This window comes from Meriones unguiculatus, chromosome 11 (genome assembly GCF_030254825.1).
Source record: "Meriones unguiculatus strain TT.TT164.6M chromosome 11, Bangor_MerUng_6.1, whole genome shotgun sequence".
In the NCBI taxonomy this organism is placed as follows: Eukaryota; Metazoa; Chordata; class Mammalia; order Rodentia; family Muridae; genus Meriones; species Meriones unguiculatus.
The window spans coordinates 1,564,744-1,591,449 of record NC_083359.1 but is presented as its reverse complement, the minus strand read 5'-3'; the positions used below and the strand labels follow the sequence as shown (position 1 = coordinate 1,591,449).

At 55.1% G+C, this 26,706-nt stretch overlaps 2 protein-coding genes and 1 long non-coding RNA gene across 8 annotated transcripts; 1 reads left to right on the top strand and 2 right to left on the bottom strand.

Moving 5' to 3' along the window:
- Positions 1–38: 38 nt before the first annotated feature.
- Positions 39–17,006, bottom strand: Camta2 (calmodulin binding transcription activator 2). 4 transcript variants are annotated; one of them, XM_021651657.2, is made up of 23 exons: positions 16,762–17,003; positions 15,395–15,489; positions 15,116–15,219; positions 13,065–13,132; positions 12,853–12,988; positions 12,353–12,424; positions 11,989–12,142; positions 11,667–11,801; positions 10,307–11,247; positions 9,335–9,461; positions 8,212–8,346; positions 5,827–5,942; positions 5,132–5,316; positions 4,777–4,855; positions 4,416–4,638; positions 3,837–4,111; positions 2,264–2,460; positions 1,851–2,034; positions 1,468–1,539; positions 1,357–1,377; positions 1,016–1,203; positions 828–902; positions 39–747 (listed from the first exon to the last, which is right to left on the bottom strand). In XM_021651657.2, exons 2-23 carry the CDS (start codon positions 15,423–15,425, stop codon positions 684–686), a joined length of 3,582 nt encoding a protein of 1,193 aa, XP_021507332.1. In that variant the 5' UTR covers positions 15,426–15,489; positions 16,762–17,003; the 3' UTR covers positions 39–683. The 4 variants fall into 4 exon arrangements, with proteins under 4 accessions (XP_021507332.1, XP_060219364.1, XP_060219363.1 ...); XM_060363381.1 differs by lacking the exon at positions 16,762–17,003 and adding an exon at positions 16,525–16,642; XM_060363380.1 differs by lacking the exon at positions 16,762–17,003 and adding an exon at positions 16,017–16,035.
- LOC132646261 (uncharacterized) lies at positions 1,488–6,387 on the top strand. The gene is made up of 3 exons (XR_009584372.1): positions 1,488–1,585; positions 1,792–4,657; positions 5,035–6,387. It is a non-coding gene; the product is annotated as an uncharacterized LOC132646261 (long non-coding RNA).
- Positions 17,007–17,224: 218 nt separating the features above from the next.
- On the bottom strand, positions 17,225–26,461 carry Inca1 (inhibitor of CDK, cyclin A1 interacting protein 1). 3 transcript variants are annotated; one of them, XM_060363384.1, is made up of 7 exons: positions 26,238–26,461; positions 24,127–24,214; positions 19,416–19,529; positions 18,977–19,016; positions 18,539–18,729; positions 17,820–17,976; positions 17,225–17,610 (listed from the first exon to the last, which is right to left on the bottom strand). In XM_060363384.1, the coding sequence occupies exons 2-7, from the start codon at positions 24,168–24,170 to the stop codon at positions 17,464–17,466; spliced, it is 693 nt and encodes a 230-aa protein (XP_060219367.1). In that variant the 5' UTR covers positions 24,171–24,214; positions 26,238–26,461; the 3' UTR covers positions 17,225–17,463. The 3 variants fall into 3 exon arrangements, with proteins under 3 accessions (XP_060219367.1, XP_021507331.1, XP_060219368.1); XM_021651656.2 differs by having other exon boundaries at positions 26,356–26,460; XM_060363385.1 differs by lacking the exon at positions 19,416–19,529.
- Between the last annotated feature and the right edge of the window lie 245 nt (positions 26,462–26,706).

Genomic DNA, 26,706 nt, shown 5'->3' with positions numbered 1-26,706 from the left:
GGCCGGCCGCCCCGCCCCCAGCAGACGCGGAGGCTCGCTGGTGCAGAGACGTTTAATGGCAATTCGTATAAACCAAGCCCATGCACAAGTAGAAAGTGCTCGCGGGGCCGCCGCGCAGCGCCTTAAATAGATTTCTTCACTATACTCTGTATGTTACACTTATGTACAAACCCTCCCCGCGGGAGCGGGGCTCCGCCTCGCGATCCTATGTACACCCCCTCCTCTTCCGCCCCTGGGTGGGTGGCCAGAGTCGGGGTGAGGGGGAAGACGGGGCCGGGTAGGAGGAAACAGACGCAAACATGCGGAGTCGGGGTGGGGCCGTCACCCCTGAAACACGAGGGCGCGCAGCGAAGGCAGCGGCGGGGGCCGAGGCGGATACATTCGTGAGCGACTCGTCCAACAAATAAATAAGGCAAGTCAGGGAGGTCCGAGTCGAGTGCAGGCAGGACCGGGTGTGCAGAAGGTGCAGGCAGGGCTCGCAGTCACCGCTGAGGATGCAGTAGTGTGGGCGCGGGTCTCCTGGAGCCGGGGCAGGAACGGCGTGGGCTGGGGAAGGACGGGGCCCACGAGGGCTCCAGAAAGGGAAGGGGAAAGCTGCCGACAGGGGGCTCCCCTAGTCCCGAAAGCCTCTCCTTGGTAGGACAGCCAGAAGGGCCGGCGGGGCGGAGAAAGGCGAGGAGCGGTCAGGTGGCCAGCCCTGGCTGGGGCAGCCCTTCCAGCTCCTGGCTCTGCTTCAGCTCTCTCATCCTGCGGAGACAGAGGATTCAGAGGCGGGCGGGTCAGAGAAGGGGGCAGGGCAGAAATCCACCGAGGTGCGGGGTCCGAACCTGTGTCGGCAGCGCCTCAGGAACCTCATTATTTTCCGGGCTGCCTGGTCCTGTTTCTTGGTGAGAAAGGAGCCCCTGGTGGAAAAGAGAGTCTCAGAACTCCGGCATCCCAGTCCCCACCTTAGGACCAATGTGGGGAAAGGCAGGCAGGCTGGTTGAGGGCCGGGAGCTGCGGGGGCTGAGCCTACTTGTTTCGGGCAGGCAGCGGGCCTGAGGGCCGGTGAGGAGGGCCCGGCCTGCGGCGGTATGAGCGGTAGTGTTGCTGGATCAGGACGGCTGCCCGGCGGCTCTGCTGAAAGCGCTTCTGCTCGTAGTAGCTTCGGAACTTGCTCTGAATCAGGATGGCCGCCTGAGTCATCTTCTTATAGAGAGCGAACTGCAGGGGAGGAGAGGGGGCACACGCACTGTAGTGGAGGGCAGAAATCCAACCCCTGAAGGTCACCCGTAGGAGAGGTTCATCCCTTTCTCTGACCCACACACACTCACGGATGCTGAATCACACAACTCACACCCAGCTCATGCCTAATACCTTAAGTGCAATCCAGGTCAGCTTGTGGAGAGAGAGGGGAGTTAGGGCTCTCACGGCCCGGGCTTAAATTGGGTAGATGTGTGCCGGTGTGCTTTGAGAAAAGGCTCTAACCTGCTTGTACTTCCGATAACAGCGCTGGATCACCGCCGCAGCCAACTCCTGCTGCTCCTTCAACCTCCGGCCCTAAGGGAAGAGAGTGGGGCCTCAGCTCAGGAGTCTGAGCCGGCTGGTAGACTATGGGGCTCCTCCTCCTCTCTCTTGCAGACCCCACCTGGAAATTGTTTGTCTTTACTTTTTTTTTTTTTTTATTTTGTGTGAGTGTGGGGGATCCCTGCGAGTGTACATCAGAGGAGCTGGCTCTCCTGTGAGGGTGTCGGGCGTGGTGGCAGTCACTGCCTCCACTCTCTTTACTCCCATGAGGCCTCTGTTCTGCAGAAGCTCTCTGGGAGTCTCCCTCCCTCAAGACCGACTTATCCGAGGCTCCAGGCCCTGACCTTGTACTTGCGGAAGGCTGTCTGGATGACCCGCGCCGCCTCATACAGTTCCCGTTGCTCGTGGTCTGAAAGTGTCAGCAGAGCAAAGTCGCTTTCCATCTTGCCGCTGGTGGACGCGGAGAGGAACTCTGCCCAGGAAGGTGCTGGCGGGGCAGCAGGGCGGCCTCCCTCAAAGGGCAGTTCACTGTGGGGTAAGGAGGAAGATGTCAGGAGGCATCTAAGCCCCTCTCATCTCAGCTAGAGGACCATCTTCAGCATCAGAGTCTGCAGAGATGCTCCAGAGCTCATCAGCCTGCTCAGGTCCTTATTACCTACCCCAGGACCTCAGCCAGAATGGTGCTTTGGCTGTTAGGAGGTGTCCTCCCTCCCATCTTTCCCTGAAAAAGTGTAGAGGCTTTGTTCTGAGCTGTCACCTAGCAGGGGCCGAGCTGGGGAAATGGTCCACATTCTCCAGGTAACTGGCTAGCCAGGACATGGTCTCACTGAGCCCCACGGCGCCTGTCTGCTCCCTGGCTGAGGCTCCAGCTTCCGGTGACTCTGAGAAGTCATCGCGTTTAATCCGCTCTGGTGTGGCTTCGATGATCTGCTTGGCTAGCGAGATCATGTCCACCTGGACAGATGGAGACAGTGCATAAACTCTGAGGCTCTGACCAGCAATGCTCCCGCCCAGCCTAAGCTGTAGCCTTGCACCCCATTTTCTGATCTTCTAGTTCTTCTGTTTACTGATGGACCTAAAGTCCTCATTCCTACTGACTTCCTGAGAGCCAGGCCTCTGCACTCTTCTCTTGTGAGACACAAGACATGAAGGACAAATATCTTAGCACCCTTCTGATGGCCCACTCTCCACTTGGACCTGCTCTGGCCAACATATATCTCCAGAGACCTAGCCCAAGCGTGTCACCCCACTGGCTTCCGGTCTGCAAGCCTGGGGCTTACTGGCCACACAGTGCTGGTGGCTAGTCGCTGAAAGGCCTGCAGCACTTGGCCGCCCTCCATGGTGCTGCTCCTGTAGAGGCGGTTTCTTCGTTTGTTCGAGAGAGCATCTCACTATGTAGTCCCGGCTGGCCTGCAGCTATGTAGACCAGGCTGGCTTGAAACTCACTATGTAGGCCAGGCTAGCCTGGAACTGAGGGTTCCTGCTGCCCCTGTCTCCTGAAACAGAGTTCTTGATTTTTTGTGTTTGCTCCTTCCTAAAGCAGGTATGTCCACAGGTCCTAGCACTTGGCTCTACTTGAAGATTGGTTCTTTTCATTCATTACATAATTCCTTCCTTAACTTTTCCCACAGGCGAGCTTTCTTCCTACTCCAGGTCATTGTCAAGTGTTTCTGTCTCGCTAATGTCTACTCAGACACCCTTCCCAGCTGCCTTCCATGCCTAGTTTCTTCAGAACCTTTTCTTTCAGCTCAGCCTAGAGGCACACGCTTTTTTTTGTTTTTGTTTTTGAGACAACGTTTCTCTGTGTAGCCCTGGCTGTCCTGGAACTTGCTCTGTAGACCAGGCTGGCCTCGAATCCACAGAGATCTGCCTGCCACTGCATCCTGAGCGCTGGGATTAAAGCCACCAGGACCAGCTGCAGCCCACACCTTTAAACTCAGCACTTGGAAGGCTGAGTCAAGTGGATGCCTCTCTGGGTTCAAGGCTAGCCTGGTCTCTGAGTTCCAGGACAGCCAGGGCTACATGGCGAGACCCTGTCCTGAAAAAAAAATAAAACAAGAAGAACCTTTCCCTTCATTGTCAATAGGTAATTAGAACAGTACAGTTCTAAGTGAAGATCCCCGTAGAGTTCTTAACTTCTCCTACCTAATTCCTGCTGAATCATAAAGTCTGAAAGGGCTTAGTCAGGGGTCCTGGGCCTATACCCAAAGAGGAAATGGTCTTCCTTCTGGAACTGGAGCCCAGCTGATTGTGCTTCTGGGGATGTGTGTCCCCCCAGCTCTGCCCCATCCCTAGCCTTGTGAGTCCAAACCCATCCCTGGGAGCAGTACCGGGATCACATCCGCAGCTGCCGGGCTCTCGTCCTCTGGAGCAGCCCCACCGGCCTGGGGTGGGGGGAGGCCGGGAGGAGACTCTTTGGAGCCAGCTGCCTCATAGTCCATGAGGAGTGAGGGCGTCTCTGGGGGACCTGGGATCACCTCCATAGTCATCTCGGAGGCCAGCAGGGGAGCAGGGGGAGGGCTGCCGTCTGCCACACTTGAGTAGGCTGAGGTCACAGAGAAGGTGCCATCTGACAGCTCTGAGGGTGAGGAGACTCCGCTCAGACCTGTGAGGAGGGCAAACCAGGTAAGGACAGCGACAGCGGGAGCTGCAGGCCACCTTCCGGCCTCTCAGCTCAGCTCAGTTCCCTGCATGGTCTTTTTTAAGGTTTATATTCTATATGTATGAGTTTTTCCCCAACTGTATGTAGGTGGAACTAGAGTTACAGGCCGCTGTGAGCTACCATGTGGGTCCTCGGGAAGAGCAGCCAATCTCTCAGCCATCACTCCAGTGCCTTCTCCCACCCGTTAGCTTTGCTGTAGACACTTTTTAAGGATCTGCCTCTAGAAGGACCCAAGGCCAGCTCTCACCAGTGTCCGGGCTGGAGGAGGGTGGAGATAGAGCAAGCGGGTGCTCAACTGAAAGCTCCTGTCTCTGCAGTTCCTCAAGGCAGCGGGCAAGGCGCACGTGACCCCGAGAATGTGCCACAGAGAGGGGCAGACGGCCTAGAGAGTCAGGGATGCTCAGCGCTTGTCGGTTCCAACAGAAAAGGAGCACAGCAGCCTCCAAGTGTCCCAGAGCGCAAGCCCACATCTGAGGGAGGAAGCGGAAGGTGAGCTGCCTTCCCTGAGCCAGTCCTCAGGCCTTGGCCTGCCCTGGTATTCCCCTGCATTCTTTTGAAGCATCCATTCCCATTGCTTATGGCCCACAGGAACTTGGGAACATCCTCACCAGAGGGGTGCAAGAGAAATGGTCCACATTGAGCGGGTCAACCTCTTGCTCTAAGTCCAGGCTTCCGGTGTCCACACTCCTAGAGATTTGGGGCAACGACAAAGCCCAGTCGGGGGTGGGGGACGGCAAAGTAGGAACACAGAGGCAGAGGACTGACTTGACCTTGTTGACTTAAGTTGGTCAAGAAGTCGGTATTTAATGTCAGGATACTAGGAGTCCTCCAAACGCCAATCTTCCCACCCGTGTGCCTTTCCACAGCGACCCTGATCATGCCAAGCAGGGAGCCAGGTTCTCATCTTCCAGTGCCTCACGGTCAGTGGCCGCCCAGCGCCCCAGCCCTGGTAGCCCTGCTCACCGCCACTGGCTCAGAGTTTGAATGAGTCGAGCGTAGCCCTGGGCAGCAGCCAGATGCAGAAGGCTCATGCCCCGGAAGGGGCTTCCGTGGAGCAGACGTTCAGGACCCCTCCACGTGGAGCGTGGGATCATGCTCTCCACCAAGACCACCACGCGTGCCTCAAAGCCAGGGCCCTGGCCTTCATCCTGCAGGACACACCGTGTGCACACACTTGGGCATCTGTCCTGCAGGACATCTCCCCAGCTTCAGCTTTTAGCACACTGGCTCATTTCCCATTGCAGCTCCCGCCACCGCCGCTCACTGCTGCTTGGTTGAGCCCCTCTGCAGCCTCAGGGTACTTGGAGCTCTTCTGGAGCTGGCCGGCATGCCGGCTCTGCCTGGTGCCGTGGCCACGTTTGTCTCCCTTCTCCTACCCTCCCCCAGCCCTCTTCCTAAAGAGACTCTGAACCCACAGGCCCAGTATTCCTGATCACCCCCCACCCTCACCTTCACCCCACCTTCAGATCAGAAATAGTGTGAAGCCTGTCATGCTGTAAGGGAGCCCAGAAGAGCCACTCTTGCCACAGCGGCCGCAGTGGGGTGGACAGCAAAGCGACAGCAGGAAGAGGGGTGGGTGAGTGAGGACAGGCATAGGAGAACCACTCTCCTGGGGACCCCATGTCCCCACATGAGACCGTGGTCTCTGTTAGAAGTACCTGAATGGGAGGGACCTCCGGACCCTGGCCAGGCGCCTGCCCGGCAGCTGCGATTTCTGCCATCCGCTTCTCCATCTGCTCCAGCCGCTCCAGGATGGACATCCGGAACTGGCTGTCTGTGGGTGGGCACGGGAGCTGAGTGGACGGTGTGGGGATGCTAAGAACACTATTAGTGGTTGTCCCCAAGATCTGGGCGTGAAGAGTGGGACAGCAGAGCTTGCTCTTCCCCTCGCCCACTCAGCTACATACACCTCAGCAGGAGACCCAGCCCTTAGTCTCACCCATAGACGAGAACCAGGATTAAGAACCAAGGCTGGCCAGGTGGTAGTGGCACAGCCGTTTAATTCCAGTGCTTGGGAGGCAGATCTTTGAGTTCAAGGCCAGCCTGGTCTACAGAGTGAGTTCCAGGACAAGCAGGGCTACACAGAGAAACCCTGTCTCAAAAAACCAAGCCAAAAAAAATAAAAAAAAAAGGATGAAGAACCAAGGCTGTTTCCTCTAAGACAGAGGTGGCAGGAATTCCCCAGTGCCCATCTGTTTCTCAGCTACCCAAGCCAAAAACTGGCATGGCCTCTTCCAGCCTTTTCCAAAACAGAACGGTCCCAAGTTCTTGCTCCAGATGCTGCCTTTGCCTCCAGCGCTGGGCTGAGGTACTCAAGGCCCCCTTCTAGGTTAGCCACTACCCTGAAGAACTGGGGACTAGAGTTTAAAAAACACCACCTACTCCAAAGGCCCCCTGTGGCTGTGCAGAGGGCGGCTGGGAAGGGGAGGTGACAGATGGACGGCTATGTTCATTCTTCTCCCAACTCCATACACAAATTTCCACATACATGTATGCACACAGACACAAGCTGTATCTACCCCCTTCTGAGCTCAAATAAGGACAAGGAGAGCAGGAGGGAGGGGACCAGAGCCTAGGGAAAGCAAGCACAGAAAGAGCCATGACAGAAGGGATGGTGAGCATGCACTCAGCTGGGACAGAAACATGGTGCAGAGGGGACAGAACGAGCAGCCAGCGAAGTCCCAACCAATTGATTAGAGAGAGTATAAGGCAGGTAGATCTCTGTGAGAGTGAAGAAAAGAAAAAAGATCAGATATAGTTAAGGGAAACTGGGAAGAAGAGCAGAGATGGAGCAATCAGAAAGGGGTAAAGAAGACAGTGATGAGCAGCCAGAGCAGGAAAACGGAAAACTGAGGCCATCACGCCCAATGGTAGACAGACTAAAGTCCCACAGACAACCTCCTCAGGACATGTGACAAGTACGACCTCCCCCGCAAAAGGGAGGCAAGAGTAGGAACAGAGCCTCTAAGACAAGGAGGAATGGCGGGAGACAGGAAAACTAGCAGGACAATAGCAGAACTACCAAGAGGAAGAGCCAGAGAGGCAAACCCCATGAGAGCATCAGGAAATGCACTGGAAGCACACAGACGCACGCCTCCCTCCGTGGGCCAGCAGGGCCTCGCTGTGCCGCTGCACAGTGGTGTCTGTCACGCTTCCCTTGGGTTTGCTGTCCTGTCATTCCAACAGCCCTAAATGACCACATCTTTATCATCCACAGGGAAACTGAAAAATCAGTGACCCATGCACATGGGGGTTCTGCCTTTGTGGGCGCCGCTTGTGTGCCGGGTGCCGGTGGAGGCCAGAAGGTGACATCCCAACCGTAGAACCGAAGCTGCGGTGGCTGTGAACCACCACGTGGGTGCTGGAAATCGAACTGAGGCTCCTGCTGCAGCCTCCAGTGTAGCCAGAACTACAAGTGTGCACAGCTTCTTTTAAGCTGAGCGTGGAAACGCATGAATATGATACGGTACTTGGGAGGCAGAAGAACCCAAGAACTCAAGGGTATGCAATGAGCCTGAAGCTGGCACGAGGCCCTGTCAGCCAAGGTTGGTGCACTGGCTGCTCTTCCAGAAGACCCTGCTTGATTCCCAGCACCACACGGCAGCCTACACTGAGTTTAATTATAGTCCCAAGTGATCTGACACCCTCTTGTGGCCTCTGGTGCCTCTGTGGGCACCAGGCATGGACATGGTGCACAGACACACATTTTAAAATAATTATCAAGCTGCCTCCCAAATTCACAGAAAGGACCACAGTTTGCTACTACATTAAAAAATGCCCATGAAGCTTAGCACGGTGGCACATGCCCAGAAACAAGAGGACGGCACCAAGTTTTAGGCTAGCTTGGTCTACACAGAAGTTCCAAACAGGGCTACAAAGCAAAGTTTCTCAAAAGCACTAACAACAGCAACAACACACGCACACACACACCAATGGCAACAGCGATATAGTGGGCTTTAATGGTGGCCCTGGGAGATCTGGGGAGCAGGCCATGCGCAGGTGTGTCATGCCTGAGACGCTGGGTCAGAGGGCTGAGAACTTACCGTCCAGGGACAACCAGTCAAGCTGTGTGCTGGGCAGAGACAGGAGTCGGCGCGCTCGGTACTCGAAGAGCACGGAGGCAGAGAGGGGGCCGCCCCGCCCAGCCACCTGCAGAGACACCAGCCCCACCTCGTGGGCTGGGGGCGACAGGTCAGGAAGAGGGGCTTCCCTGGCTCCTTCCAGAGCCACATTTCTCCTGTTCCCTTGCATGGGCCAAGAGTGCCCTCGCTTCGGCATGTAGCCTTTGCACTAACAGGGAGGGGAGACTACTTATTCTAGAATTGCTACCCTCTAGGGACCAGGGGATTATCGGCTGTAGAGCGCAGCCTCGGCAAACATGACGGTGGTTAACCCTTTAGCTCTTTAGAGCAGCGTGCCGAGGTCGAGACCCTGAGGAGTGAAATGTCTGCTCAGCAGTAGTGTCCAGTGAGAGCTGTGTCCAGTCTCAGTGCCCACCGCCCTGAGGAGAGAGGCCTCAACCTCAAACCCAGGCCTGAAGCCTCCCCCAGCCCCAGCTTCTCTGGTCTTCTCCCCCACCTTTTGGCTGGGGCTATGGAGACTAGGAGGGAATTTACTCCTACACAACAAGACAGCCAACCTGGGGCCCCAGGAAAGACTGAGTCCTAGACTGCAGGGAAGGACGGGGGCAGGAGCACAGGGCAGGTGGCTGAGACAGTGTGTCCAGAGCGCTCCACAGCGGTGGGAATGCCGCACACCCGACAGGCTCGCACACTAGAACGAGCACTCACTAGGCACTTGAAATATGGCCAGTGTACGGAGGAAAGGAGTAGGAAACTGTAATTAAGGAGGCACACATGGCTGGTGAGGCTCCCTGGACTTTAGAGATCCCTTTGGCCAGCTGCTTGCTTGACCTTAGAGGAGGGCAACTTAAGGACGTGTAGAAGTAGCTAAGATCCCGAGAGCCACCAAGCGCGCCTTGCAGGCCACGTCCCAGCTTTAGGACGCAAAGGCCAGGCTCTTGTCTGCAGGCAGAACTGGCACTCTGCCTAGGGGCGGCAGGGTCTTTGTCCTCAGACCAAGCTGTTTCCAGTGCTTCCTGGAGGCCCTTGCCCGTCTAAGTGCCTTCCCCCGCAGCCCCTTCCCCTGTGTTCCCAATCTCCATACCGGGACAGTAGCAGCGTAAGACCCCAGGCTGGACCAGCGAGGCTGGGACCGCGATGTGGTCAAAGACGCAGGAGTAGCGCTCTGCAGCCTCGGTCCACGGGCCTGTGATGAGCACCTTGACCCCACCCTGCAGGCAGAGGTCAGACAGCCTCATGATGGAAGTTGTCCTAGAGTCTAGGGGTTCAGCGATGAGCAGGGCCCAACCTTTCTGCCCAGTGGGTAGCTTAGGCTGGGCTCAAACTGACTCTAGCTGAGGACAGCCTGGCATCCTGACCATCTGGCTTCTGACTCTTGGGTGCTGGAGTTAGCATGCCCCAGCACACCCAGTTTAAAAAACGAACAAACAACTTTCCCTCACGCAGAGGATCCAGCCCAAGGCCTTGTGTATGCCAGGCAAACGTTCTACCGCTGAGCTACACCCTTGGGCCATACTAGGCTATTCCGAGTCCACCAAGAAGCAGAGCTTGGGACAGCAGCGCTGCCCAGCGGCCTCACCCCCTGCAGCCCCTCTCCTCTCCGTCCCAGCAGAACCTCCCCACCGCCGAGCACAGCCTTGCGGCTGCCCGGACTCTGCACTCATTCTCATCGCATGCTCTTTTCTCTCCAGGGTTAAAGACTCCGTGTCCTTCCCTTAAAACAGTCACCAAGAGAATGAGGTCCCTGAAGGAGCTTTGAAAACTGCAATAACAAGGCATTGAGGCCAGCTTGATCTACAAAGCAAGGCCAGGACAGCCAAGGCTACACAGAGAAACCCTGTCTTGGGAAAAACAAGTTTAGGAGCACCAGGAGGATGGGACACTTAAGGACTAGGTAGAATTGCTAAACGGCAGAGCATATTCCTGATAAGCTGGATTCGATTCCTTACATTAAAAATAAACAACTGACAGTAGGTCCCGGACTACGGGGTAAGAGTTAATAAAATCCATTTTGAAAAGTCCAAAAGATAATGGGAGAAGAAAAGCCAAGACTCACCTCTGGGTAGGACCACTCTGGGGAAAAGTCTGTGATGGTGTGAAGAGCAGGGGAGAGCTGGTGGGGTGGGGCAGGGAGGCTTGGGGCGTCATCGCTGATGAGTTCTCCCATGAGGTCTGGGAATGATGAAAGACTGAAGGGCTCCAGCTCGCTGCTGCCAGCGGAGCCTCCAAACAAGGCCTCTCCTCTTGTCCCCCTGCCTGGCGGCTGCAAGGCAGCAGGTGAGGGCGGGGATGACGGAGGGGGTGAAGGTACAGGCGGCACAGCTCCCGGACCCTGCAGTTCCTCCCCGCTCTCATCGTCTTGGATGAAGAACTGGTTTCCTCGCCTCCCGCTTGCCCCCAGCTGTGGAGGGCCACCTCTCGCGGCTGCCTGGGGTTCCAGAGCAGCAGCGGGCTCCAGGGCAGGGCAGGGAGTGTGAGTGCCCTCCGCCTCGGGGAAGTCTGGGTTCACTCCCTGGCCCCCTCCGTATGTCTGGCCCCTTTGGGGGCTGTTGAGAAAACGGTCAGGGTCAAAGGCAGGGCTGGGAGGAGCTGGTGGGGCAGAAGGCTCAGAACCCACAACCACAGCCAAGCTCACAGACGGTCTTGGTTCAGCCGGCGGAGCCAAGTGCCTGGTGGGCGTCAGGCCCCCGGCTCGCTGTTCTAGTCCTGTTAGGAGGAGGATGGCCGTGCCTCCTCCTGATGAACCCCCTTGAGAGGTAGGAGGGCTGGGTCTGATTTCTAGGGGTTCTGCAAATCCTGAGGAGGAGGAAGAGGAGGAAGAGGAAGATGGGGAAGTGTGTGCCTTGGGAAGCTCTGGAGGAAGTGGGGCGATCATTGGTGGGGGCTCAGGGGGCTTGGAGTGCGGTACAGAAGCCAGTGCTAAAGCTCGGGGTTCCACTTTGGGAGAGATGATGCGGTGTTTCGTGCTGCTGCATTTGTGCGTCAGGCTCCCGGAACCTGGTGTGGAGAGGAGAGGGAAGAGAAGGGGTAAGAGTTGGTGTCCAGCAGCCCCTCCGGGAAGCCTGCCCACCCCACAGCAAACCTCCAGTGTAATGCTGACTGTGACCACTGGGAGGCATCAGAAGCGAGCCCACCCCCCTCCCCCCAGCTTCTCCTCAAAATAAACAGGACTGGAGGAACAGAGTAGGGGAGCAGTCCTGGTTGAGGCGAAGAAGAACCAGGGGTAGCAAGTTAAGGTTGGCTGTAACTGGTGTGGCAGAGGCAGGAGAGTCGTGGGCTTCCAGGACCAGCCGGCAGGAAGCTCTCCTCCTCTGGCCCATCTTTCTGGGCATGCAAAGACTTGCAAATTAGCATGCAGATTCCATCGAGACTGTAACCAAGCAATGGGGGCTGAGTGTCAGTCAGGGGTCACTTACCAAGGCCCCCACTGCAGAGACAAGCGTGTGTTCGGGGTGCTGGCTTGGTCGGGTGGGTGTCCAAGATCTGCTGTACCAGCTGCTCCACAGAGAATTCCTCCGACCCGTTCCCACAGCTCCACTTGATGCCATGAACTGCAGGAGGGGCGGTCTGTGAGCCTTCCCTCAGACACACAGCGCCAGCGGCCTCTCAGTACCTTCTCAGGATCTTGTCTGCCAACAGGAGAGCACCCCCCACCCCACCCCACCCCCGGCTTGGACAGACCGAGTTACCCGCTCCCCCGCTCTCCCTCCCTCGGGCTCCATGACGCCTGCCCCTTACACATGGGCTTCAGCTGCCCCAGGAGCTCCTCCCTCGACCACCTCAGCCACTCGCGCCGCTCGCTGCTGATGGAGCAGAAGAGGGGGCTGCAGCCCTTCCCGCAGTCCTCCAGGGCCGGGACGTTCAGGTAGTGCACGAGGACGATGTCAGGGTTCTGGCAGCACGAGGCACACACAGCCACGGTCTAGCCTCCCAGTCCTCGCCTTCTGAGCATCACCCCCAATTCTCAGCACTCCCGACTTCCAGCCTGTCCTATTCCTATTCCCCCTTCTGCTTTTCCCACTCAGAACTCATTCTGCATCTTTTCAGATCTCATGTTCCCCAAAGAGCCAGAAACACGGCTTGCTGAGTTCCCAGTTCTCACCTGGAGCAGCCAGTAGCAGCGCCGATGGAATGTGGGGACGATGGAAGAGTGAACGTAGCAGCCATAGAGACACTGCCAGGAGACAGGCTGGGTGGGGGAGGGCTAGTCTGCTCCCCAAGTCTTCCTCAGTTCAGTCCCTTTGCAGGAATCCCAATCTTCCCACCAGCTCCTCCTCAGTCCTCTCCCTACCCCCACCTTCCCACCCCTTCCAAATCCCAGCAGGCGAGGGGGGAACAGAGGAGGGGTACCCAGTCTGAGGAAAGGAATCCGAGAGCAGAGAGGAAGTGCAGGAGAACAAGATGCGGGAGAAGCCTGCGCTTACAGTGCCACTACTGGACCCCAAGCGAGATGCAAGGGAGCTGGGACTGCGCATCAGTGCCACGAAGCGGGGTCACGGCAAGCGGGAAGCTGAGAGTGAGCTCAGCAGCCGCTCAGCAGCCCAAGAGGGACACAGACAGCGGCAGGCCGCACCGTGCCCTGTGGCCGCCTGGAGCTCTTACCTCCACGCCCTGGACCTTGAGCTTCATGTGGTCCTCTCGGGTGGTCTTCCCATCCTTCCGCTTCTTCCAGAGGTACCCGTCCTTCCGGTACTTCACCTTCTTCCGATTGTAGAGGATAATGGAGCCATTCTGAGGCCTGGTGGGGACGGGGAGCTGGAGTTTTGTGCACACAGCCCAGGATCCTTGTTCTTCAAACTGGAGAACTTTCTCACCTTGTCTTTGGAGCGCAAGACAGCCACTCGTCATGTTTCTCAAAGGTGATCAGGTAGGACGCGATCTCCTGCAGGAAAGGAGGCCGCTGGTAGGTACCCCACCCGGCCACTGTCTTAGGGCCTCTGCGGAGCTGTCTGGACTCAGGAGGCCTCACAGCCCTCAGAATAGCAGGTTCTATCTCAGATGGAACTGGACCTCGGGCTGGGGATGTTATTCAGTCATAGAAGACGACAGTGCAAGCACGGCATGTGCAAGGCCCCAGGTTTAAATACCAGGAGGAGAAAACAACCAACCAACCAACCTAACCTTTTACCTTTGTCTCTGTCTCCCTACTGGAGCCTATCCCGTGGGGCCAGCTTCAAGGCTATCCTTTGTCCACATGAGGTGCTTTCTCTGTCACCCAGCCTGAGAACCGTCAACGGTTTGACGCTGACAGGAACTCCAGGTTCTCCAAGGCCTTCAAGGTATCACACAATTATTCCTACTAGTTACTCAGTTCAACCCACTAGTCTGGCCGGATGAGCTCGGTGCTCCCTTCCTGAACGCGACTCCAGCGATCACATGGTTCTTGCCGGTGCCCTACACGCCTGAAGCACCTGGGAATGCCTCTATGGCTGCAAATTCCAAGCACCTCAGAACAACTTCCAGCTGCTGCTTCTCGGAGCTTCCTGAAGGCTCTAAAGCGCGTGAATAACCACATGCAGACACGCCCACTTTTACTGACAGCGCAGTCTCACTGTCCACTTTTACTGACAGCGCAGTCTCACTGTATGACCTCGGCCCTCCTACTCATCTGCACACCACGGTGGCCAGAGCTGTAATCCTCATGGCTCTGGCTATGGGTGTGAGCCACTCCCGCACCCCAGCTTTACAGACAGTTCTGATAGTGAATCAATCATCACCAGCCACCAGCTACATACAGGCAATGTGTATGCAGAACACAGAAAGCGTCCTCCAGAAGGTGGTAAAAGGCAGGGCTCCGAGACAGGTGTGTGGACGCACACCTGTATCCCAGCATTCAGCACTCAGGGGCTGAGGCAGGAAAATCAGGAGCTCCAGGCCACACGAGAGCCTGTCTCAAAAAGGCCAACTTGGGCCTGGGGAAGCAACTCAGACAGAGAAGTGCTTGCTGCACAAGTATAGACATAAGGTCAGATCCCCAGCACCCAGTAAAAATCCAGGCACCACTGTGCACGCCTGCGGCCTGGAATTCTGGTGCTGGGGAAAGAGAGGCCAGAAGGTTCTGGGGCTGGATGACCAATCAGTGCAGCAAGTCAGTGAGCTCCAGGTTCATTTAAAGACTCAGTCTCAAGAAATAAGGTAGAAAGCCACTGAGAAAGACACTCAGCATGGACCTCTGGCTGCCACAAACATGTACACTCACACAGCCCAACAAATGCATAAGGTCAGTGTGGGGAACACGGAAATATTTTTCTCCCTGCCTAAGGGAGAAAAAACAAAGTTAGGCAGAGTAGCATATACCTGAAATCCTAGTTTTAGGGACATGGCAGCCTGAGGATCAAGAGCTTAGAGCAGGGACAGGTGAGGAGGTCAGCAGAGGTTTGCACACACAGGCCTTGGGTTCACTCCCCAGCACCACATTAACTGGGCTTCTGACACACACTTAGAATCCCAGCACTTTGGAGGTAGAGGCAGGAGGATTGCATATTTAAGCTTGTCCTTGGCTACAAAGCAAGTTTGAGGGTAGGCTGGACTACATGATACCCTCTAACATTAGCACACAGAAACAAAACAGACCACTTTTCTCTTCACCAACACCCGTAGTGGTAAGAGGTAACACAGGTCGGATGCGCAGCATGGGGGGTGACATGGAGTACTAAGCCGTTGTTTGCTTGGATGGATTATACCCGAGGGGAACGGGCTCCTAGGAGGTCCAAGTCTGTGTAATTCTATGACCCCCCCCCCAAAGCCTAGAACAGCGCTTAGCAGTGCGTGTCCACACACACACACACACACACACACAGTCCCACCCAGCCTCCTCCAACCCACGGGTCGGGCTGGGTCCCAGTCTCCACACTCCCTAGAAAACCTCATTTGTGTTCCATCGCAGCCTCTCTGGAGGCAGCAGTGGGCATCGAGGAAGACACTCCAGCAGCTTCTTGGGGAGGAAGATCTTCAGGTGGTGGCTGTTTTCTAGAGGGACCAGAGGGAGGGCTCTGTTACAGGCAGTCCAAGGGGAGGGGCCGGATATAAGGCAGGGCACGGGGAACTGCAACTGGGACCAGGGAGGAGGAGGGCAGAGAATCGGGGGTCAGACAGCGGGAAACCCGAGGCTGGGCCCACCTGAGACCCTGTGCTGTGAACTCACCGGCAACCTCAGTGGCGTCCTTGGTATTCATGGTGAGGGTTCCAGGGGGCAAGGTCACCCCCGGCCTGAGGGGCCGGGGGGAGGGGGAGTCTGTGCTGAGAGAGGAGAGAACAAGGTCATGGAAGAAGCCCCCACAGTAATCCCAGATGAGGAGCCTGAGGTATGGGGTTCAGAGCTCAGTCCCGTCATGTGGGAAAGATGAAGCAAAGGCTGAACTAGAACCGGACACAGGCCAGGAACCCATGTGAGCGAGGAGACAAGACAGAAGGGAGGAGCGGGGGAGGCCGACCAAGTCGGAGCTCCCCAGGGTGGGAAGTGCTCCTGCGTGGCTAACCCAGATTCTCCCAGGCTGAAGGAGAGAGCAGGTGAGGTCAGTTACTACAGCTCTTTCTCCGTGGAAGATCAGACAGAAAAAGAACTCGGTGCACTGGGAAGGGAGGGCAAGGCCGGGCCCACAGTGGGCCGGTCGTGGGAGCTGGGGCTCGGTCCTTGACGGCGTGACCTGACCAGCTGGATGCTGGAGGCAAGCAGAGCTAGGTCTGGTGGCCAGCAGGGCTCTCGAGGACACACCCCGATCTCCTTCTCTGACTTTTTCTGAGGGAGGGCAGATCTGATAACTGACCTCTCTCTCTCAGGTTGGTCGGGGCTGGGAGAATTTGGAACAGACACGTTGGACCAAGCTTCCGGGTGGGACACCCTGGCTTCCTCTCTGCGGCCAGCATCTCCCCTCACCCAGCACTCCCATTTCCCCAAGCTCTGCTTCTCTGGCTCGCAGCCTTCCACGGCCCCTCTACTGCTCGGGGGCCCAGGCTGAGCCTCCGCCCTCTCGGGAACAGATGGGAGCCGGAGGAGGCAGTGCGCGGGCTCTGCCAGGTGTCCGGGGACGCAGAGGGGGTGGAGGCCCGCGGAGGATGGCGCGTGCAGTGAGGCCGTGAGGAGTCCACCGGGGCGCAGGTGCGCAGCCTGGCTAGGCAGCCCGCCAGGCTGCGGAGCAGGAGCGGACCGGACGGCGGCCGGGGGAGGCTCCGGTCCCCGGCGCTGCCGACGCAGGGGCGGGGGGCGCGGGGGACCGCCGAGTGGGAGGGGCCGGCCAGGTCCCGCCCGCCCGCCCGGACGCTCTGGGGAAGCACCTGCGGCCGGGGCAGTGCGGGCCGGTGCGGGGTCGGGGCAGTCCCCGCGCTCGGGTCCCTGAGGCGGCCCTGAGCCTCGCGGCGCCCCCTGGCGCGGGGAAGGAGGACGGAAGCGGCGCGGGGGGGCGGCCCGGGAGGGAGCCGGTGGCCCCCGGCGCCCGGCCGCACACCGGGCCGCGAGGAGCGGCGCCCCCTGGCGCGGGGGCGGGGAGGCGGGCGCGAGGCCCTGGCTCTTACCTCCCGGGGTCCCGCGGGTGACGGCGGCAGCGGCCATTCTACCCCAAACCGACCCCCCCTAGCGCCGGCTGACAGCGGCGTTCGACGTCAGTGCGCACGGGGCGGGGCCTCCCAATTAAGGGAGCGGGGGTCGGGAGGGGAAGCCGGGGTCAGCACACTTGGGGCTCCGGGCCAGGCTAGGAGACGCGGTGCTGCACAGGCCCTAAAGAGGCAAGAGCCGAGGGCCGGGATCCGGAGGCGGAAGCTCGGCCGCTGACGTGACTGTGGGCGCAGGAGGATGGGGCGTGGGCCCGGAGCCTGGAGGCCACCGGGAAAGCCCGAGAATGCAGAACTCTGGCCTCCGGCGAGACTCGGCACAGGTGGGGACCCAGCCTGACTTCTTGTAACTGGGCCTCAGGCCATCAAAGGAGCCCTCCTTTCCATCCACGGCCATCATCTCCTCCAGCACAAGCAAGACTGACTACTCCGGGCTCTTTAATGACCGAACAGAACCCAAGACCAGGGTCTGGCCTAGAAAACCTGGCTCAGAGGGGCCAGGACGGTCGGACAGGAACTCAAGTGGGCTGCGAATGCCTACACTGCTGAATGGGAAGAGCAGTGAGGGTGAGGACAGGGCAACAGAGGCCTGGACGCCCACAATGGGGAGAATCTCGGGTTTGAATTGGTCTTGTGTCCCGCAGCTTGGGCATGGATGACTTCCTGCTACTCCTCAGACTCCAACTCCTCCATCCTCTGGACATCGCAAATGGGGTTCCTCCTGGCTGTCACAGTGCTGTAGGCCAGAGAGCTTGGGCGCCCAGAGGCATAAGTCCACCCCTGGCCTAAGGGAGTCCAGGGAGACCAAAGCAGCTGTAGGTGAGAAAGATCGAGAGGGTAGATAAAACGGCAAGAAAGGGAAAACAGGTTTCTCAATTGCCAAATCCAGGCACATGCCCCCTCGGGTGCTCAGCTACTTTTTGTTTTTAAATCCAATTATCCAACTTGATTCTGGGCCTCTGGCGCCTCCCCAGAGGACATCACCTTCCACCCTAACCCTCCCAAATTCCTCTCAATCATACCTGATCCCTGGGAGTGACAAAATGACCCTCTTCCTGTGGGCAGGCTGCCCTGTCTTCCACGTCAAGGCAGCCAGCAGTGCTGAAGAGTCCACAGCCCTCCTCGAGCATCAGGAGCTGGGGTGGAGCCCCACAGCTGCCCCACTGAGCCTTCTTCAGTCTGTGGAGACACTGGGTTGAGGAGAGAGGCGCCGGAGGACAGGCTTCAGCTTCTTCCTCCTCTGGCCGACCCAAACGGGTGCTGCCATCAACCTTCGACTCACCCAGCCTTTTGTCTCACACACAGAATTTTCAGGACAGAGGCCAGCGCTGACCCTAGCTCTATAACATGTTCTTGTCATCGCGGCCACTTTCCTTCCAAGCTTACGTGACTTTTCTTCCATCCTCACCTGCTTCTTCCACGTAATAGAAGTTATGTTTGAGGGTCAGCAAGATGACCTAACAGGTAAAGGTGTTTGCCACCAAGCCTCATGACCTAGGTCTGGACCCAGAGAGTGGAAGGAGAGAGCCAGTTCCTGTAAATTACCCTTTGACCTCCACATACCTGCCGTTGCATGAGCTACACATGTAGACATAACTAATGCAAAAAGTTAAATTATGCTTGAATCACACCAGGCACACAGTCCCTTTCCAAGTGTCAGTGGATACTCTAAAGCTCCTAATTTTCTCTAGGCCGAACTACCCTGCCTCTGCTCCCAGAGGCCAGAGGCCATGCTCCTTACTCATTGATGATTCCCTGGCGCCTCCTCAGGTCCTCCAGATGATAGGCAACAGCTCTAACACGGGCTGGAATGTTTCCGGGTCCCCTTCGCATCCTCTCTGAATGCAGCTTCTTTTTCTTTCTTCTCCAAAGCCTCTCTGGAGGAGGGAGTCCCTCAAGAGAGTGCAGGCCAGGCTGGGAGCGACCAGTGGCCTGTACCAAGAAGGAAGAACAGTTGCTAAATGGGTAGACTGATACTAGTTCCAGGAGAACAGGGGCTGGCCTAAGGGATCAGGGTCTTTGGAAGCTTGGTTATGAGCTGGAAAACAGGGTGTTTGATTTACAAAAAAAAACAGAGCCTGGTTAGTGCACTGGTTGGGAAATACCAGAGAGAAACGGTTAGAGGATAGGAAGGCAGTGGGCACAATTTTAACAGAAGGCAGAGAAGCAGTTTGCCTACCAGTGCTGGCGGAACGGACTGTTCTAGCAACCAGCTGGAGCTGAGAAGAACAAAAACAGGAGCTGGACTCAGAAAAGACACCCTAATAAATCTCTCCTCCCTGTTTTTCAAGACAGGGTTTCTCTGTGTAACAGCTCTGACTGTCCTGGAACTTCCTCTGTAGACTAGGCTAGCCTCAAACTCAAAAAGATCAGCCCATCTCTGCCTCCCAAGTGCTGGGATTAAAGGGGTGCACCACTACCCCGCAATCATTTCTCATATAAACTCTTCCCAACCTCCTGCTGGAGCTATGATTTCCATCAGGTAGTGTGGAATGCCCTCCAAACGTGGGCTTCCTGCGGTCAGGATTTACGATCACTAAAAACAGTGTAGGCTCTCTGTTTGCAAAACAGTCCATCTCCCCTTCCCGTCCAGCTGTGCCTGTTTCCCCTCTCCTCACCTGGACCTTCGGCTAAGATTCTCCCAGAAGCTGTCTCCATAAGGCCGCAGCATGGCTCCGCTACTCTGGGAAGGCAGGCTGCGGGCTGAAGCCCGGCTGACTACCCTGGAGCACCTGAGAGGAGTGAGAACACGATGGACTTGTACCTGGACTGTCCCTCAACCTGTGGGGCAGACCCTCTGGGGGGTGTCTGTTTTTCAGGGGTCGACCCCTGCAAAACACAGATAAGTATCATTATGATTCATAACAGTAGCAAAAGTACAGTAATGAAATAGCAATGAAAATAATTCATGAGCTGGTCACATGCCTGGAATCCCAGCACTCAGGGAGGCAGAGGCGGGAGGATCTCTGTAATTTCTATGCCAGCCTAGTCTACAAAGTGAGTCCAGTGCAGCCAAGGCTACACAGAGAAACCCTGTCTGAAAAAAAAAAGTGTTTATGGTTGGGGTCAGCACAACAGGAGGAGCTTATTAAAGGGGCACAGCAGCAGGGAGGTGAGAACTGCTGCCCCCGCTGGCTTCGGGGGTGTTCCCTCCATGGGATCATACAGCTGTCGCATGCTTATTACGCCTTTTCACTCTTCCCTCCCTCCCTCCCTCCCTCCCCCTTCTTCCCCTCCCTCCCTCCTTCCCCCTCCCTATCTCCCTCTTGCTTCCCATCTCCTTCTTTTGACAGGGTCTCACCGTGGAGCTCTGGCTGGTCTGGAACTTGCTCTATAGACTAGGCTGGCCCTAAACTCAGAGATCTGCCTGTGACTGCCTACTGAGTGCTGGGATAATCAGGAGTCGTAATGCTTTCTCTTCCATTTTAAGACAGGCCGGCCTCAAACTCACTATATCATACTTAAGATCCTCCTGCCTCACAGGGGTGGAAAGATGGCTCAGAAGCTAAGAGCACATGTTGCCTTTGCAGAGGGCCTGAGTTCAAATCCCAGAACCCAGGCTGGCTGGCTGGCTCACAGCTGCCTTTAACTCCAGTCTGCAGCCCAACCCTCTCCTGGTGCCTGCACACATACACAGATAGACACCTAAATTACTAAACAAGAGTCTGAGTGATCTTCCTGCCTCCACCTCCTGAGTGCTGGGCTCATAGGCATGTAGGTTTTTATGTAGTGCTGGGAAGCAAACCCAGAGTTTTCTGGTTGCTCTTTTATAATTATTTATATAAATAATTATATAGCATTCTGCTTGCATGTGTGCCTACAGGTATAGATGGGTGCTGGGAACTGAACTCAGGACCTTTGGAAGAACAGCCAGCGCTCTTAGACTCTGAGCCCTCTCTCCAGCCCAAGTTTCCTGAATGCTAAAAAAGCACTGTATCACCTAAGCTGAAGCTAGCTGAGCTATAGCCATAGAAAGCCCTTTGCCCACTTCAGCTAAAGAAGTTCATGACTCTGATTTGATTGGAGACAGGAGCTAGGGTGAGCATGGAGAAGGACTTCAGGATGCATCACATCTCAGCTGCTTCCAATCCCCCGCCCTTTGGTTTTTTGAGATAGACTTTATAACTCTGGCTGTTCTGGTACTCACTCTGTAGACCAGGCTGAACTTGAACTCACTAAGATCTGCCTGCCTCTGCTTCCTGAGTGCTGGGATTAAAAGGTAAGTGACACAATGCCTGTCTTGAATGTCAGCTTCTATACTGCATAGCCAGAGAACATACTGTTTAGCAAGCAGAGTTGTTAAGAGGAAGGCTTTGGCTACTCAGGTGACTTCATGGACACTGTTCCCTTAAGTCAATGCAAAGGATGGAGGGGGAGGGGAGAAGCTATGTTTACCCTGCTGTATCTTCTGTATCTCAGGACTAATATCCTCGTGTGAAGCATGTATAGAGCTGTTTGAGAACAGTGTTCATTACTTTCTTGTTCCCAGATGAAATGATACCTAATCCTATGATTTTTGTCTCCCTATGTAGTCTCCCTCTATCTGTCCTGTAACCTTCTATATAGACCAGGATGGCTCTGAACTCGCAAAGATCCACCTACCTCTGCCTCTGGAGTGCTGGGATTAAAGGCATTTGCCATCATGCATGGCCCAACCTCCTGGTCATTAAGAAGTGAAATATCAGGGGGTCTTTTATATTCCTCACCTCTGTCTGTCTTTAGATGGTCTCATTCAGTTTCATGACTTTAAATATCTCCAGTGTGTAATACTCCCAAATCTATTCGAGCCCCAGATCTTCCATAGGCTGCACTCAACATCTTCTCAGCCTCCAACTTGATGAAAGATACACCCCATATGCCTAGCAGCTATGGACAAAACCTGCTTTTATATGTGTGTGTGTGTGTGTGTATGTCAGTACAATGAGCAACCGAACAATGCCCAGATTAGACCACTGTTTCCATTTTCATTCTCATCATATTGCAGATCATCTACCATCTTTTTTTTCTTGGACTATAGAAATGGTCTCTCTCTCTGCCCTCCCTGCTTTTATTATTTTTAAAAAGTTTTTGAAATGTTTATTTATTTATTTATTTATTTCAGTGTGTGTGTGTTTTGCCTGCATGTGTGTCTATGTGTCACAAGCATGCAGCGCCACAGAGCACAGAAGAGTGTATCAGATCCTCTCAGCTTGACGTTATAGACATCACATGGGTGCTGGGAACTGAACCTGGGTCTCTGGAGTCCACGAGCCACCATGCCTTTTATTTTTAAGAATGTTTTGTTTGTTTATGTGTATGGATGTTTTGCCTGCATACATGTCTGAGCACCAGGCTCATGCAGCGCCCACAGAGATTAGAAGAGGGCATTGGCTTGTCTAGACCTGGAGGTACAGATGGTTTTTAGTGGCCGTGCGGTGCTGGGAACTGAACCCGGGTCCTCTGCAAGGACAAGTGCTCTCTCCAGCCCCACTTGTATTCTTCTTTTCTCCCAGATGCTACCCTGAGTAGGAGGAAGTAATAATTTTTTCCCTCTCTCTGCCTCCTGAGGCCAGTGAGAGCAATATTTTAAAATCCAATTAAGGTCCAGCTCCCAGCACCCTCACCAGGCAGCTCACAGCTGCCTCTTAACTCCAGCTTCAGATAAATAATTCCTTCTGGGGCAAGTGTGAAGTCTCAGCACGTGGGGAGGGTGAGGAGTTCAAAGTCATCCTTGTCTATATAGTAAGTATGAGGCTAGCCTAAACTATGTGAGACCCCACTCCAGAAACAACAACAACAACAAAAGGGGCTGGAGATAAGCTTAGAGCTAGTAGTCGCTGTTCAATCATGAGGACTGGAATTCAGATCCCAGCAGCCATGAAGCAACCTGAGTGTCTCTCACGCATCTACCTCTGAAGGTGTGAGACACAGGCCTGCTGGGCGGGCCGGCTTCCGCTCTGAGAAAATGTGAGCTCCAGGTTCAGAGAGAGGAACACATGGTTTGCAGGAGAGACAGACCAACGTTGCTGCTCTTGCAGAGACGCAGGTCAGGTTCCCAGAACCCACAAGGTACTGGCAAGACACTCATACACATGAGATAAATACAAGGTTAAAAACTTAGAAGCCGGGCACAGTGTGCAGGCCTGTAATCCCAGCACTAGGGGAGGCAGGGGCAGGCAGATCTCTGAGTTCAAAGCCAGCCTGGCCTACAAAGCGAGTCCAGGAGAGCCAGGGCTATAGAGTGAAATCCTGTTTTTTAAAAAGCCCAAAAATTTTCTCAAAAGATCCAAACAAACAAAAAAATCAACAGCACTTTGAGACTAGGTAGAGAATGATAGAGCTGCTCCCCATCTCTGGCACCCATGGGTGAAATACTGTTGCACATAACTGCACATATGTGTGCATAAACTCACAGACAAAATAAATACACATTTTTAAAAATTGAGATTTAGGGGGATGGACAGCTAAAAGGAATATCCATATAATGAAAGTCATTGGAGCTTACTGAAAGAGTATACCAGTTCATAACACTATTTCTCTACTAAATTTATTTGAAATTTTCCATAATAAAAATATTGAAGGAAAAAAAAAGTATTGTCACTTCCTTGCTTAAAACTTTCTATGGATTCCCACCACCATCAGAATAAAAATACAAAATGTTGTCTATGGCCTATAAGGCTTTTTCTGATCTGGCTTTTGCCTAACTCTCTTAACTTTATTCACATTTCCTTCAGTTAACAAGTTTCGATTACATTGTCCTAACCTGTTACTAGAACATGCTAAGTTCTTCCTCTTCGCCCCCTCCATGCCCGGTCTGTAGACAAGCCCTATCTCATGTCGAGTTCGCGGCTACATAGCGGTTCTCTACCGCAGCCCTAGCCCTAAGTCTCCTGTTCTCCATTACTTTATGGGCATATGTCCTTCTGGGAAGTTCTCAGAACCAGCTGTGAGGACGCTGGTCACACACTCTGCTCCACCATAGCTCTGTGAGGGTTTCTTACTAGCCCTCAGTGCCTACTATATAGTGCCTGCAATAGGGCAGTGTTCAAAAACTCTCTGTTGGGGCTAGAGAGCTAGCTCAGTGCTTCAGAGCATCCGGCCCACAGACGCTGCTGGTTCACGCCTCCTCGGAACTCCAGCTCTAGGGCATCCCAAGCCGCCTTCTGGCCTCCATGGACAATTTAAGATAATACTAGAAAACCATTTGTTGACTAAATTAATGAGCCACCAATCCTCCAAACCCAGGCACCGAGGTTCCTGTTCTTTTTTACTCCTTTCTAAGAAGAATCCAAGCACCAAATCTTTCCTCTATCCCATCCCTGTCTTTCCCACCCAGTAGGGAAGACTCACTTAGCAAAAGGAAGGATGCTGTCTCCATCTTCCTCACCCTGCATGACTGGGCTCGGCTAGGAAGCAGGACTGGATCTCCTCCCTGGTACTGGGAGGATAATGGATAATGAGTCATTCACTCATATAATGTAGGGACCAGACCATCAACAAGGCTAGAGACTGGAAGGGGACTGAGCATCCTGAAGAAAGAGAGCTTAATGGCTCTGAGGGAGTCAACAGTGCTGTACCCTTATCTGAACATGTGAAGTTGGAGATAAAAGCAACAGGAAAGGTGGATGCTGTAAAGGAGAAAATTTCTTGGAGCTAAAGGTATAGAGTAAGTGGAAATTTCAGATGCAAGTTAACTGGACTGCCAGATGCTGAAACAAAAAGCACAGCAGGTGGAGACTGGCCGGGCAGAGGCCTTTGGGCATAGCCGGGACAGAACTGGTGAGCAGGGCAGAGGAGTGAAGGAACTGAGGGTTGGTAACAAGCTGTGTATGAGAGGTTAACGAAACTGGAAAAAGGAACAACAAACATGGAGACAGGTGAGGCCGTCTACAGCAGCAGTTCTCAACTGGGGTGGCAACACTTTGGGGGTCAAACAACCCTTTGAAAGGGTCACCTAAGACCTTAGGAAAACACATGTTTACCTTATGATTCATAATAGTAGCAAAATTACATGTTTGAAGTAGCAGCAAAAATTATGTTATGGTTGAAGTCACCACAACATGAGTTGCTGTGCAGTTAGGAAGGCTGAGAACCACGGATCCACAGTAAAGGGATCAGGGAAGTCAGCTGCACAGAAACTCTCTGGAGAAGTCTACACCCATAGTGGGTGTATGTGCTCCTTTTGCTGAGTTCCTCTCTTCTTCCTTCCAAAATTTACTTACTTTTTATTTTTGTGTGTGCTGCGAACCTGTGTGAGCTTCTGTGTACCACCTGCAGGGGGTGGAGGAGGGCAGAGGAGATCCTTTGCAGAAGCAGCAAGGGCTCTTAACCACTGAGCCAGCTCTTCGCCCTTCCCCCCCACCCCCCTTCCTTTTTTTCTTTTTTCTTTTCTTTTTTTTTTTTGAGACAGGGTTTCTCTCTGTGGCCCTGGCTGTCCTGGAACTCATTCTGTAGACCAGGCTGGCCTTGAACTCAGAATCAGCCTGCCTCTGCCTCCCAAGTGCTGGGATTAAAGGCGTGTGACTGCTTAAAAATAAAATCTTAAGGAAATATACTAGGTATAAACCAAGAAGTTGGTTCAATAGATAAAAGGGCTTGTTGCCTAATGATCTGACCCGAGTTCTCTTCTTGGATCTGACCTGTTCACATACGTTTGTGTGAGTTCCTAAGCACGGGCACACACACAACACCACCACCACCAGTACATACTTGATTTTAAAAAGTACCTGAAAAATCCCAGAAAAAATGGAATTAAATAAATGAACAAATACTAAACAAAAGCCAGGTTAGATGGTACATACATCCCAAAGATTCAGAAGGCTTATGAAGGAGCAAGACTTCGTCCAAAACAAAACAAGCAAAAAAGCTAGGGAATCAGTACAGAAGTATGTCAGTGGTAGAGTAGCTTGGCTGCGTGCCAAGGCTCTGGACGCCCTAAAAATACACTAGTAGGTAAATTAGCAGTGCATGGAGGCCTGCACAAAGGACAGAAAAAGCCAATCAGAAAGTGGTCCAAGCCAAAGGGCATCCACTTTTGTTCTCCCTGCTCACCACAAAACAAAATCAACAAGGGCACCTAACCTGAGCCGAGAAAACCTAAGATAAAATGTCAAAAGGAGTATCTTGAAGTGGGGCTAGCGGGCCCGTGAGGTCTGAACTTTTGTCCTGAGAGAAGGGTCTAGAACTAAGGGAGCAACTGGGAATTTCGAGGCCTTCGGACGGTTGGGTCTGAGTGCGTGACCTGGATCTGGACGGGGTCAAGGCAGCCAGACACAATGAACATCAGCTCAGAGTCTGGTGGTGGGATGCCTCGCTAGGAGGGAAGGAGCAGGCCTGAGGGTGTGGCCCGGGCCTAAAGGGGCGAAGGGGACCTCTGTGAGGCAGGCTGGGGTACACGGGCAGGAGGGCATTGCCGGGGCGGGGAGGCGGGGGCCGCGGGCAGCTGCGGCCTAGGAGGACACCTGGGCCTGAGGGGGCTGAGGGGCTGAGGCGCGGTCGGGGAGTCCACCACGAAGGCTGTCTGGGAGACAGCATCCGAGCGGCGACGCCAGCCACGACGTCTGCACCTGGCGCCATCACCTGAGGCGACTGCGAGGCCAATTCTGGAACGTCAGGTCTGGCAGGAAAGAACGCTGGTGACCCCGATCGCCGCACTCGCCCGGCTCGCCCGGAGCCCGGCCCGAGCCGCCCGCCCCGGGGGCGTGGCCTACCGCCAGCCCCGCCCCCGGGCGCGCCTCTGGCGGCCGCGACGTGCGCGGCCCGGACCGAGCCCCTGCGGGGGCCGCCCCCGCCTGTCCCTGCTCCTGGGGGCGCTCGTGTCCCCGCGGCCCGGCGGCCCGCTTTCCCGGGGCTTCCGCGGCTCGGCGTCCTCGCCCCCGCGCGGCGGGCGCCCCTGTCAGCGGCCCCTTTAACGGGCCGGCGCGCGCCCGC

Excerpts from the sequence above, each read along its gene's own strand:
- Camta2 (XM_021651657.2), bottom strand. The coding sequence starts at position 15,425 with ATGAATACCAAGGACGCCACTGAGGTTGCCG. Across the intron at positions 903-1,015 it reads CCGCTGCCTGCCCGAAACAA|GGGCTCCTTTCTCACCAAGA; the intron begins GTAGGCTCAGCC and ends CTTTTCCACCAG. Across the intron at positions 748-827 it reads CTGAGGCGCTGCCGACACAG|GATGAGAGAGCTGAAGCAGA; the intron begins GTTCGGACCCCG and ends CTGTCTCCGCAG.
- Inca1 (XM_060363384.1), bottom strand. The coding sequence starts at position 24,170 with ATGCAGGGTGAGGAAGATGGAGACAGCATCCTTCCTTTTGCTAA. Across the intron at positions 19,017-19,415 it reads AATCTTAGCCGAAGGTCCAG|CTCCAGCTGGTTGCTAGAAC; the intron begins GTGAGGAGAGGG and ends TGTTCTTCTCAG. Across the intron at positions 17,611-17,819 it reads TTGTCACTCCCAGGGATCAG|CTGCTTTGGTCTCCCTGGAC; the intron begins GTATGATTGAGA and ends TCTCACCTACAG.